Genomic DNA, 13081 nt, shown 5'->3' on the forward strand with positions numbered 1-13081 from the left:
ACTTTCAGAAGGGTGATGGTCCTTAGTTGAAAGTTGCTAAAGTGCAAGGCCTTTAGATCCTTTTTCCCCACTCCTACTGTAAATGGAGACCTCTCCCTTAGTTTATAGATAGAGGTTATTTGAGACTTTGACCCAAAAACATTAGCCATTAACAACCTCCTGACTGCGGTTGGTCTTTTATTCACTAACTGAAGCACTTCATGTCCCTGAGGCCTCAGACTGATTGTCCTGCCCAGTGCAGATTTCTGGGGTGAGGTACAGTTCCAGATAGGTATCTGAATGCAAGTGAGCTACTACGGCCCTAGAGCAGTCAATGCCTACGTGCAGACAAGTGTGAGCGACTTCAGTCTGGAGCATCCCAGCCCTAACAGTGCTTCAGAAAGGCTTAGCATGTTGCTGGGCTTTCCTTCTGGCTTTGCTGTGATGACCACAGAGGAACTGTGAGGGACACTGGGTAGAAAGGTATTTCTGCCCCAAAGCACACTAGCTGTGGCCACTTTCGTAGGAGAGTGATTTGTGCAGTTTCAGCACTATCTGGTCTTAAAGGGAGAGTTAAGAGCCTGAATGGCAATAAATAAACAAACCCCAACCACCACATTCACAGCATTGTACAGTCCAGGCATAATTCTGCAACACCTAAAGGCTTTTTTGGGGGGAAAGGGCAGTGTTTATCTGATGTAGGGAAAAAGAAATGGTATCTTATTCCCAGATAAAGTTACATTTGACACCTTCACTGAGTGCAATGAGGCAGGTGAAAGCTTTGAGAACCGATTCATCGCACTGCTTCCCAGCAACACTGCAAAGACTCCTATTTACTGAATTGGTCAAGTGAAAAATTACTTTGTAGTTGTTCACGTTGCTCCTGGGTGGAACAACCGTAACTGCTGAATTACCAGGCTATGAATATGCAATTTGAAACCAACTACAGCAAATGATATATGCTGTGGCATTTTTGTGACTGGGCTTCAAGTTGATCTATAGAGGGATGGTAAATTAGGCTACTGTGCTGGCAGAGATGTCACTGGGACCATAACTCCTCTTTGGCGAAGAACAGAGTGCTAGGCTTAAAGGGTGCTCGCTTTTAAGCTGTGTCAGCATCCCCCCAGGCTTGGAAACAAATCCTCTTCTAAGAATGTGTTCCTGTCTTGTGTTGTTAAGTGCCTTCTTGTCTAAGCATGTAGATTTTCACAGCTCATCCCTTGTTGATGTTCATTTGAGTCTTTTCAGGACTTGTCACTCTCACTCCTGCTGTATCGTGCACTGAAAACAATTCCTCAAATTCGCTGGTAAAACCAGGCTCAAATTACACGTTTCTCATCACATATTTGGTGTGACAGTCTTTACTGTGTGCCTTACTTGAATGTTGTTATATAAGCTATTGATTGATTACGTTTTATCTCATCTCACTACTAGATAAACCGGATAAAAACAAAAAGCACCCCTCCTAGGTATCAGACATCCCGTTAATAACATAGCTGGCCTCTTGTATGCTTTAATGCATGACCATTTATTGTAAGGTTGTCGATTACATCTTGAAGCTGAATATATCTACAAATGGACTGTGTTGTCATGAAAGATGCTGGGTCACTCACTGTGGCAAATGAAGTCCAAACTAGAGTGTTCCTCAGCTGTCTGCCTAAGGGTGGTAAAAGATAACTAAGTTCAGTCTGCCAGGCTACGTAATCTTTAAGCTCTCTGCTGAGGTCTCTAAGTGTCCAGCTGGAAGAAATGCTCTGTTAGCACACAGAGCTATTAAGGTAAGCATAAAACTACCCACTTCTACCTATTTGGTATGATATTGTACAAGTACCCGTCTCTGTGTGTACAAATGCTAAAGGCTGTAGCTGGCCGTTAAAACAATTCTGGATTGAATCCATGAGGTAAACTATTTTAAGAAGCACGTAGTGACACTCTACTTTGCAGAATGCATATGCCACTGGGTAATGCTATTCCTTTTTACTCAAGTTTTGAAACTCCTGTTGTGATTTTTAACCTCTGTAACTCCTCCTAACTGAAAACCTGGCCACTCTGTTTAAAAAGCAGATGTCCAAAGAAAAAAAAATAGAGTAAAAGTATCAGCTATCCAACTAATTTATCACTCACCAACTCAGGAATAAAATATTTGAAGGGGAGAAAAAAATCAATAGTCTACACTGGTGTAAGAGGCAGGCATTGGTCTTCCCGTACATGTCTCCTCTGAGAGCTCTGCCCTCCACCCCATGTGATGTGTCAGTGCTGACAGGCCTTAGCTGTAAGTTTTCATCCTGTGGTAAATCTACATTTTTTGCCCTGCAAACAAAAGTCACGAGCAGATACAGCCAGAAGTGTTTGCTTTACATTTCAAGCACTCTAGAGTTGATTCCTGCCCTCTCATCCCCTCCATCCATCCCATCAGCTCTACACTTGAGAATTTTCACTGCAGTTAGTGTTTTTCCAGCATAGGGAAACTGGAAAAATGAGGTGAAATGTCAAAAGAAAAATGCAATTTGAATCATTATTTGATGTTCTACCGCTCTGTGTTACCAGCTTCTCTGGTATCTAGTGCCAGTACACTGGAGTGGGTGGGTGTCCTTTCTGTTAACTCTTATCACCGAGCCGCACAAAACTGGATCTGATCTGAGATGGACTCCTCATTGACACAAATCCTGGGACTCCGCCTTTACTAAAGCAAGAGGATCTTTCCAGTCCCATGTGTGAGTGAAATTGCTGTCATTGCCTCCTGTGACGCTGGCTGAGATTTCTCGAGATGCAGATAAGCACTTGGAGGTAATTTAAATTCAAGTGCATGCTTCAGAAAATTATTAGTTTTTAAAATGAGAGGACTTTGTTTTTTTAATTATTATTTCCTACGTGCTGCCACTTTGAATGACCCAGAATTATTTACACTGTGTTATTGGAAATATCACTATAATCTTAACTGAGGATTGTGTCTCCGTCCTTTTCTTCATCTTCCATAATCACTGTTTGCTTTTCTTCTGTAAGCAGCTTAGTGCCTTAAAAACACAAGGACACAAAACCAAAACAAAACAAAAAAGAAAAAGGAGAAAAATTGAGTTGGTTTAAAATTTAACTTCTTTAAAAAAATACCAGGATAAGAAGAATTTTTCAGTCCCTTCTAACGTCTTGATCCTAATGTAGTTTTCCAACATCATGAGAGTTACTCCTTATTTGGTTTTGGCATATCAGTCTCCTGATATTTAGTGAGCTAGAGTTGGATCAATGGGATTTTAGCTCAAATGATCAGGCACTCTTAAATCCAGGGTATTTCTACTCCCTGTGAAAAAAGATGCTGAAGTTTCATCTGGGAACCTGTTTGTTAAGAGGGTTTGGGAATCTCAAAAAGGGAAAGAGCTTGCATGATGAAAGTGATACTCTGATTAATCATTGTGCTCAGCCAGTATCTGTGAACATATGTATGTTTTCTATACATACATAGCAATAGTACTTAGATCTTGCAAATGCAGATGCCAAAAGAGACAAATGTTAGAATAGCCACGTGCCAAGTGCCACCTCATTGAAGTTAAATAGTAGCAATAAATTGCAGAAGCAATGGCATGAAGATTGATGTGAGCACAGACTCAGATTGTGGATTGTTCCTTCTGCAAATTTCTGTCTGCCCTCCCTTCTCTCTCCCTCTCTTTCTCTCTTAATCCAGTAACTCCATTTCCTATGGACCTTGAGGCTTTTATGTGATACCAAGGTATCACAATTACTGTAACTACTCTCTTCATTAGAAACTAAACTAATAGAGTGAAGAGAGGACAATCCATTAGGGTAGAAAATGTTCTTGATCCCTATTTTGACAACTTGTGTTGCTGTTGCCTGTTCCCAGTGAAAGCCAAGTGACCTGTAAGGTATATTTTACTCCCACATTACTTGGTGTGGAGGTTGGATGGTCTAAAAATGAGATGAGGGTTACTCTTGTGTTGAGACCAAGTTGTGTCAAGACCAAGGAAATCTCTCCCTAGTTTGGTCTCCTACTGTTTGCTCTCAGTCAGTGCTAACCAGCTGAGTTGTTCCATTAAACTAACCTGTTTTTCTTCTTTGTGCATCGAAAGCCCTCTCACAGTCAAGGCTTTCAGTCTTGAGGAGGTCTGAAAATAGAGCAATACCGCACAGGAAGATTTTCTTCAGCTTTGGAGTCTTTTCAAGAGGTGATGAATTAATGAAAATATTAACCTGTAGTGCCCTTCATTTAAGTTAGCTGCTGCTTCATTTATATGCAGTTCTTGAAAACTAGGTAGTTTGAGATTAAACTGAAAGGCATGAATGAATATTCTTTTGAAACAAACAAAAAAGACTTCATTGTTGAAGCAGCAATTGAGTAACCACCATTATTAGCTGCAAAGAATTATGACATTTTTATGGAGGTGGATATAAATATTCACCACCCAGACTTCTATTCACATAGACAGCTTAGGCAAATACGGGCAATTTGTTTTTTCCCTCTTGTCTTCAGGGTTTAGGTTGTGTTTTTTTAGTGGAGAGTAGGTTTTTGATGGTGCTGGTGTTTTCTTTGTGGAGCATTTGAGGAATGCAGAAAACATAGCTAAAAATGCTTAAAATGTGAAAGTACAATAGATTGTTTGTTGAGAACTAACCTTTTTTTGGGTAGACTCAGGAATAAGAGATCAGGAATGTAAGCTAAATAAAGCTTTGCTGTGCTTTATGATCTGGTCCTCTCAGTTAAATTATGAAGTGAGGAAGGAAAAGTATGTTTATATAATTCTGATGACCTGGTTATAGCACATAAACTACCTTCTTTTAAAGCAGATGCTAGAGACAGCTAGAAGGTAGGAGCCAAGCAGAGGTCTCCAGCTCTCAGCTGGACCTGCATCAGTAATGTGTTTACCACAATCAATAGCAGGATGATGCATCATTATCATTGAGTCACTTTGGTGACTGATCAACTCCAAAGGTTTCTGGTAGAGTTCCGAATTCAAAGCTCAGAGGAGGATGTATCCTAGAGCTGCAGGTTATTAACTTCCCAAACCATGGACTTCAAGGACAACTACATGCCTTTAAAATCAGCCTTTTAATGCAAAACAGTGGAAAGGAAATACAAGTGGAATGTCAAAGCTAGAGTTATAACACTGGGAAAGGTTGGGTTTTTTTCTTTGAGACGATGCCACTGATCACCTGTGGAGGAAGTGTGCTTTACTGAATGTGGCTTGGAAATTCTGGGTTTGAAGAAGTCAACAGGATATTGGATTTGGGGAACACTTCTAAGTCAATCTTTCTCTGTTTACTGTTGCAGTCTTTACTCTGTTTACTTATCCTCCCTGCCTCTGCTTTCTCAACTGTGTGTGTTATGAAATACAGGTCATCCTGCAGATCTGTTTTAAGGATTCGTATGTTATTCTGCTAATATCTGCCAAGGGATCTGACTAAAGAAAGCAGAACAGAAATATAATGTAGTCATATATTACTGACAGAACTTGCAGCTACTTAGAGTTTTTAGCTAGGACCTCAAAGACTCCCAGAGACATGAGAGCTTCTGTTAAGAAGGTGATTGGCTTGAATCAACCAGTTATCAGGTACCACCTAGATATGACACTCCTCCTGAGTTGTAAATCAGAAAACCACCAAGATGGCACTAGTTCCACTTTCTGCCTGCAGACCACTGCAGCTGGGTTGGGAGAGTCTTGGAGTGCTCCAGTCACATCCCTTGCCCAGGAAAGGGGCAAGAGGTGACATTAAACTTCTGTGCTTCTCCTATGTCCCTCAGAGATTTTCAAGGGGAAGGTGATATTATCCTAAATGAGCTACTTTAACTGTTTTTCTAGGGCATGGAGGAGAATGAGGATTTGAAACTGTGGCTTTACTAATTATCTCTCTGATTTTAAAAATCCTATAGCAGCCACATTTCAGGAACTGCATTCTCTTATTTACATTCTTGCTCAAACCCACAGGCCTGAAGAGCTCTTGGAAATACTTCATTTTAACATGTTGCTAAGTGAGAATGGCAATAGAATGTCCCAGAGCTTGGTACAGTCCTTGAATCAGATTCAAATAATTTACTGTCAAGTGGGAGGAGTCTTCTAGTGTAATTGCTTTAGAAAGCCAAGGTGTTGACTGACTGAAGGGTGGCTGGTCAGTGGAGAAGAGCTCTGCTCTGTAGAAGTCTGATTCCTTATAGGAGTTTTGTGATGCCAAAGCTTAGACATTTAAAGTGTCTAAGGACTGATTTCCTTACTCTCCTTCCTTCTGCAGACAACAGGTAGGCCTGGATTCCTCCAGACAGTAATGTTCAGATCCTAATTTCACAACTCCCGTTCTGTACCTGCATTTTCCATTTGGATTGGGTGTTTGTAAGGTGTAAAGCTGATTTTGCTTCCTGCTTGGATCATGTGCTGTTCAGTAGCTACTTTGGTTTTCATCACTTTGTATGGTCAGTTTGACTTGATTTTACTTATGATAACAAATCTCTCTGGCCACCCAAGAAGGAGAGGGACTATCCTAGATTTCTCATACCGAGCTGGTCCAAGGGAGAGACATAGCTGCCACGTTTAGCTCCATTTACAACAGAGCAATTTGTGTGGACAGATGTTTAAAAAGATAATCTAGTAACTATGCTGTGTTACTGCAAACAATGAAGTGGAGTTTGGGAGGTATCTAGAGGGAAAATGTTAGAAATGGGGAAAATCCTCCTTAGCAGATCACAGCAGAGCTGAGTGTGCTGCTTGCTGCAGCCACATCAGGAACACGGAGAGAGGGCCAGAAAGGCTTTCATTTATTTAGTGCACGTAGACCTGCCGGGGCTTCTCAGGTCTCCCAGCCTATAATTCAGGTTCTATTTTTCACAGCAAGTTCTGCAAGAGCTCAGTTTGTTTGTGCTCTGTCTGCCACCTGATGGGATAACCCTGAAAGTAAACAAGTTGTAAATATTGAACCAGCCCTCAGCCACAATGAGTCACTTTTTCATAGCAAGTTGTGGAGCTGTCACTGGCAGATTTCAGCCAGAGCAACTCTGGATGTTGGTATCTGTCTTGAAAAGAAAATATGCCTCCTTAAATTAGGGAGGGAATGAAATTCAGGCACTCAAACACATAAGCTACTTTGCCCCTGATATAGGTACAAAGTCTGCCACAGGCAGTCAACCACTGGAAAAAGGACCCAGAATACAAGATCTGCTGTCTGCAGGCAGAGGCAGCATCTAGCAGGCTGCTCTGAATCTATACTGAGTGCTGGAAGGTGGCTTCACCAGCAGGCAAGAAGTGTCATTTTAGGTATAACTGAAAACAACTGGGAATTACATTAGTTTCAGCCATTTTCCCAACAGCAAATGCACACAGTTTGAATTTTGTCACACATTTGAAGATCAATGCATCGTATTCTTTCTCTTCTCCTCTCTCAAGTTTTTTGATTGCCAAATCATTTGGGGATTATAACATGTATCTGTTACTGTATAACTTGTATTACTTTCTTTTTGCTTTGATAATTATTGTAAGTTAAAGAGGAAGTCTCCATGGTAGCCAAGAGGTGAAGACCCTTACAATTATTCTTATTTCTCTCAAGTGCCTTCCTGAGCCAGTTAGAGATAGGGGAGAAACATGAAGTAGTAAGTGACTAGATGCTAATCCAACCAGAGCGTGGCTGAGATAAGGTCAGGAAATCATTCCCCCTTGCTGCATCCTCTTAACTAGCAGTTACATTTGAATGAAACATGAGTCAAAGCCTCTCAGCTTCACTGGCACATGCTTTGATTTCTATCATCACACGTGTTTCAGTTTCAGTGTTTTGCTTCTTGACACATATCTTCAAAAGTGCTACAACTGGCCAAAAGCAATTTTTCTTGGGAGTGTTTTTGAACTGGCCAAAGTAATGTCTCATCTCTCCTCCTAGGTCCACAGAAAAGGAGCCTTCAGTTATGGTAGACAGAACTAATATTTATTATAAATGCTTTGATACATTTTGCCTCTGCATCTGTTTCTGAATCAATCCATAAAAGATTATGATTTTTTGCCACCTAATTTATTTGTCATGTGGCATTCCAAGTAATTTGCTGGGTAATTTCCCTCAGCAAATATATGAGCAGTTCATTATCAGTGCTTTATATTAAATATTTCAAAGTGGAGCATTTGCAGTTGGGCAGTTGTATGATAGATTTCATTTCCCCCAGAAAAGACTTGGAATGTGTTTGCAGTGACTCACTCATCCCAGCTCTGATGCACAAGCCATTGGGGTGCTTGAGGTCAATGAGCAAATGAAAAAATGTATTTTCTTTAGGCAGATCAATATGCAACACAGTATTATTCACTGTGCTTGTTGCCATGATCCTGCAGACTTAGCCAATCCCCTCCCTGCTTTTGTGAGCCTCATACTAATTAAGTGAAAAAAAATCTTACACATGTTTAAGTCAGTTAGGAAAGCTCGGATTCACAAGGAAAGATGTCAACAAATGAAGGTGCCTATTTGGATTGGTGAAGCCATTTCATAGAATCATAGAATGGTAGGGGTTGGAAGGGATCATCTAGTCCAACCCCCCTGCAGAAGCAGGTCCACCTAGAGCAGGTCACATAGTAATGTGTCCAGATGGGTCTTGCAGACCTGCTGAGAAGGAGACTCCACAACCCCTCTGGGCAGCCTGTGCCAGGGCTCCCTCACCTCAACAGCAAAATACTTTTTTTCTTATATTTAAATGGAACTTTTTATGTTCCAGCTTCATCCTATTACCCCTTGTCCTGTTGCTAGCTACAATAGAAAAAAGGGATGTCCCAACGTCCTGACATCTACCATTTAGATATTTGTAAACATTAATGAGATCCTCCCTCAGTCTTCACTTCTCCAGGCTGAACAGCCCCAGTTCCTGCAGCCTTTCCTCATAAGGAATCATAAGGATCAGTCCCCTGATCATCTTGGTGGCCCTGTGCCGGACTCTCTCTAGCAGTTTGCTGTCTCTCTTGAGCTGGAGAGTCCAGAGCTGGACACAGGACTCCAATGATGCCTCACAAGGGCACACCTTATTTTAAGAGTACAGGAAGTTTCATGCAAGGTGTACATGAAATTCAAGTACTTGGTGAATTGAGCTGTTGCTTAGTCACTCTTTGCTCCTGGTTGTTTGAAGCAGCATGAGCTGTTAGTGCTAGCGACCTAAACATTGAGCATGTGCTCAATTTGAAAAGCGGGGTAGTAGTTGGCCTTTCACAAAAGAAGGATCACGTTTGCAAAAGACAATCAAGCGACCTAATATCTTCTCTTACTCCCCTTCCTTTCTATACTGAAAGTGTATTTTCTGTGAGCCGTTGTTGCTATTAAATGTTTTAACTGAATAGGTCCAGTTCACTAAGAACTACTAAGTACACTGGTGCAGAACAACCTCCTTCCAGCCTCCTCCAAGCATCCCTCTGACAGTCATCATCTTTTTCTTCCACTTTGGAGCACTTTTAAGTAAGTTTCTTACCTATTATTAAGGGTGGGATGTGTATTGCAGGTGTATCTTTCCTCCGGGGCTTTTTCTGCTCCAGTTCGGTGATCTGAGAGCCTGGACTCCCTCTCTCTCTCTGTGGTTTCTCTGTGATACCATATCTTTTAAGCAGATTATCAGAAAAGTCTGAAAATATGCCTGCAGGCAATAAAACGAGAAAAATACCACTTCAATCTTGTTTACATTGAAGAAATTTGCACCTGTAACTTTCCCAAGGACTGCTCTGAAGTAAGGCTGCACAAGTGGATGATCTCTTCTGCACGGTGCACCTTGCCTTCAGGGTTTGCAGTGGCACACATTTCCTCCAAGTCAATTACATTCCATAGGCTACAGACTCTGATGCTGTCAGGCCACCTGGTTTCTGGTTGTATTTAATGAATTAAACTGCAGCCCATGAGAAATCATGAAAAAGACGAGTGAAATCTTCTATTCCAGAAGTTTAGACATCTTATTGAGGTGGTTTAATCATACAGGTGTCCAAACCTCTGCTTGAGGGCAACATGATCACACAGAAATGGTCTAATTTAACTAGCGAGGCTCTACTTTGTGGAATGGCTACTGTGGATACAAAATACTCCTCTCCAGCCCCTGAGCCTCTCTTCCCTAAGAGAGACATGCCAAGGGGTAGATACATATGAAAGCTTGAAAGGAGTCAACTTCAGTATCTGAATTGCAAATGGAAAGCATCTGGAAAGTTCCAGCTGCTTGTTTTGGACTTGGTGGGTTGTTGTGGATACACAAGGGACTGTGCAAGTAGTTAGTTCTCCGTGTATGTGCAGCATGGGAAGAAGAACTCAATGCAGCTGATACAAGAGCTCAGATCTCTCCCTGGAGAGCACAACAAGGAGTGTTTGTCAGCAGAGAGAAGCAACAGACATTTATTCCTACCCCTGGTTGTGCAAGATCGTTGGGTTTCAGTGGCAGTCTCCTGCTCTTTACCCAGTTTCAGTCCTCTCAGCTGAATTAAGCTTTTGAAGTCAGGAGATGTATTGCTCACCTGTTAGAGGTGGTGGGGTGTGCAAAGCTGGTGTATCTTTCCTCCTTGGCTTTTTTTGCTCCTGTTCAGAGTTTTGGGAAGCCATGATGGTTTTACCTTTCCTCGGTTTCTTTTTGAGGTCACAACTCTTAATTAGCTGCTCTGAAAGATCTTCTGCTGTGGGGGAAAAAAAGAAGAGGTGAATAGAAATTGAAAGTAACGGGAAATAATAAACTAGATGGTAAAAAGAAAAGCTATAATACTATTTCTTCCATCCAAGTAAATTAAAATGCCTGTGGAGAAACATCTCTTAAGTAGAAAGCACAAGAGACCTCTGTGCCATACTGTGTGGGAATCCAGTGACTTAGGTGGTCCTTCTGCCTACAACTAGGCAGCTGTGTGTAACATGGCAGAGGGAAGCCTGTGGCCATCCCTGTAAAAGCTGTTCACCCAGTGCTGTGTGGGCTGTGTCTTCAAGAGTGAACAAGGACACTTTTGTGAAGGAAATGTTTGAGGGGAGAGGTAATCGGTAAACGAATAGTTTATTGAAGGAACAGTATATTGTTCCTTTCAAGAGCTGGCTTTATTTCCAGAACCACCGAGCAGCTGGTATTTGCTGTTGGTTTACATAACATTACACTAGATTTTTGGTTTTCTCTCAAACCAAACCTTAACTCAGATGGTCAGCAATGGGGGTTTTTTTTCTGCAAGGATCTGCATTTCTGGGTTCTTATGCAAGCTGAAAGCCTCAAATATAGCCTGTCATTAGTATCATCATGCAAACCAATGCTTTGATTTCTTAAAGACTGCTTGTTTGGCTTCAGCTGAGTTCCCCACACCCTTCCCCACCCCCCTGACTGCAGACCTAGTTGCAACAGGACTTCATTCCAGACTCTCTCCCACTCTCTGAGGCAGCTGCATGTCTGCGAGCCTGTGGGCAGACAGGGGAAGGATGACCTGCAGGTGAAGTCCCCAGAAGATGTGGGGTCTTTTTCCAGGCCTAACAGACTTCCTGCATGGCCTCAATGAGCTCATTTAACCTCACACTGCCTCAGTTTCCTCACTGCAGAATGGGGCTCATTCTGTGCTTATTTAAATAAGCAATTTCATAGAACAATTATGTTTGGTACACCAGCAGTTGTACAAGTGGTGCCTGTGGCTAGTAATGCCACGTAGCAGAGGCAGAACTGAGACACTTTCCTTGCAGGCCAGATAAACAAAGTTTCCAAAATTGTGCTTGTCTGCAATGAGGCTTCTTTTTTTTTGTTTGACAAGCAAGTGAAATTGCATTTGTGTTTCATTGCTGTCATCACAAGGGTAAAAACAAGCAAATAGATTTTTGTTTCTGGGTTGCTAAGTCTTCATGACAATTTTGCAAGATGGGAGTGAAGTGATAGCTTTTGAAGCAGAGGCAAAGACCATGAATATGCAAAAAAAGCACATCTATCAAGTATGAAATCTGGTATTTAGGAGTATGCAAAGATGCCTCTGGTACTCTCAGTGCAAAAGTTATATATGATATAGGTTCAAGAGAGGAAACAGATTGATAATGGAGAAGTATTTAGTAAGCTGCCCCAGTGGAGGCAAAGCGGGTGTTTGAAATCTTTTATTGATATTGCATAAGGAAAATGTGTCCAGGGAAGGCTCAGCTATATCCTAGCTTTCAATTTATTGTGGAATAAATGAAGAATCTCCTCTCCTTTTTCTACTAGGGAGAGAACAATGACTATGTTTCCTTTCTCTTCTTTAATTAACGTCACCCTAGAGCTTCAGCTGATATTTATATGCAGGAAAAACACTCTCTGTCTTTCCATCTGGCGTGAGGAGTGTCAGCAGAAGGTGTAATCTATCAGGTTTCACGAGGGCTCAGTTGTGTTGCTGGAGGGGAAAAACGGGCACTGGACAGGACCTAATGATGTGAGGACACCTCTCTAATTACTGCAATGACATCATCTAATAACACTTACCTAAATGGTTGCAGTGTGAATCTCGCTTGTCCAATCTGTCTTCTGGGATATCAAGTGGCTGAACACATTCTGTTGACATCATTGAAATGAGTTCTTCTCCCCCTTCGAAACTACTACACCAAAAAAAGAAGAAATAGCAGTTGCATAACATAAAACAGACACATTGGTGTTATGTCCCATTTGATGCCCAGATCATGAGAAGTTCTTGACTTCCAGCTGCTCTCTGTCATGCAGTCTGCTGGCCTGATTTTGCTCAGGCATGCTGAGAGATGCATTTATTCACTACCTTGGTTAGACATGCAGTAGCCCACTTTTCCACCTCCCTTGCTGTAAGCAGCCCACACTAGCACAGGAAATATATTGGTTCTGCAGATGGATGCTGACTTTGATCATACAGAAAGTGCTGTCACATACACAAGTAAATGCTGAGAAATAGGATGTTTTGTCTTGGTTTCCTTCTCCATTCTTTCTCAACTATAAACTAAGGATCATATTTGGCATTTATCATACAATCAGGCTTTAATTATGGATGCTGTTGAGTTAGTCTTACAAGTCCAGATCCTCTAAGAGAGCTTGGATACCCCTGAAGACCCAGATGTGAGTACGGCCTTCAAAAGATGGCCAATGCCCACAGAACCGAAAGCCAGCATGAAGTACACCTACTCATCACCTTGGTAAGAGCATGGGAAACCCTTTCACAAAGCTGTTTAA

General features: G+C 41.6%; 1 protein-coding gene across 1 annotated transcript; it reads right to left on the reverse strand.

The window, feature by feature from the left end:
* Window positions 1-1572: 1572 nt before the first annotated feature.
* On the reverse strand, window positions 1573-12452 carry PPP1R17 (protein phosphatase 1 regulatory subunit 17). Its single transcript, XM_010200640.2, has 4 exons — window positions 12371-12452; window positions 10425-10577; window positions 9404-9565; window positions 1573-2993 (listed from the first exon to the last, which is right to left on the reverse strand). The coding sequence occupies exons 1-4, from the start codon at window positions 12450-12452 to the stop codon at window positions 2914-2916; spliced, it is 477 nt and encodes a 158-aa protein (XP_010198942.1). The 3' UTR covers window positions 1573-2913.
* Window positions 12453-13081: the final 629 nt, after the last annotated feature.

This window comes from Colius striatus, chromosome 5 (assembly GCF_028858725.1).
Source record: "Colius striatus isolate bColStr4 chromosome 5, bColStr4.1.hap1, whole genome shotgun sequence".
Taxonomy (NCBI): domain Eukaryota; kingdom Metazoa; phylum Chordata; class Aves; order Coliiformes; family Coliidae; genus Colius; species Colius striatus.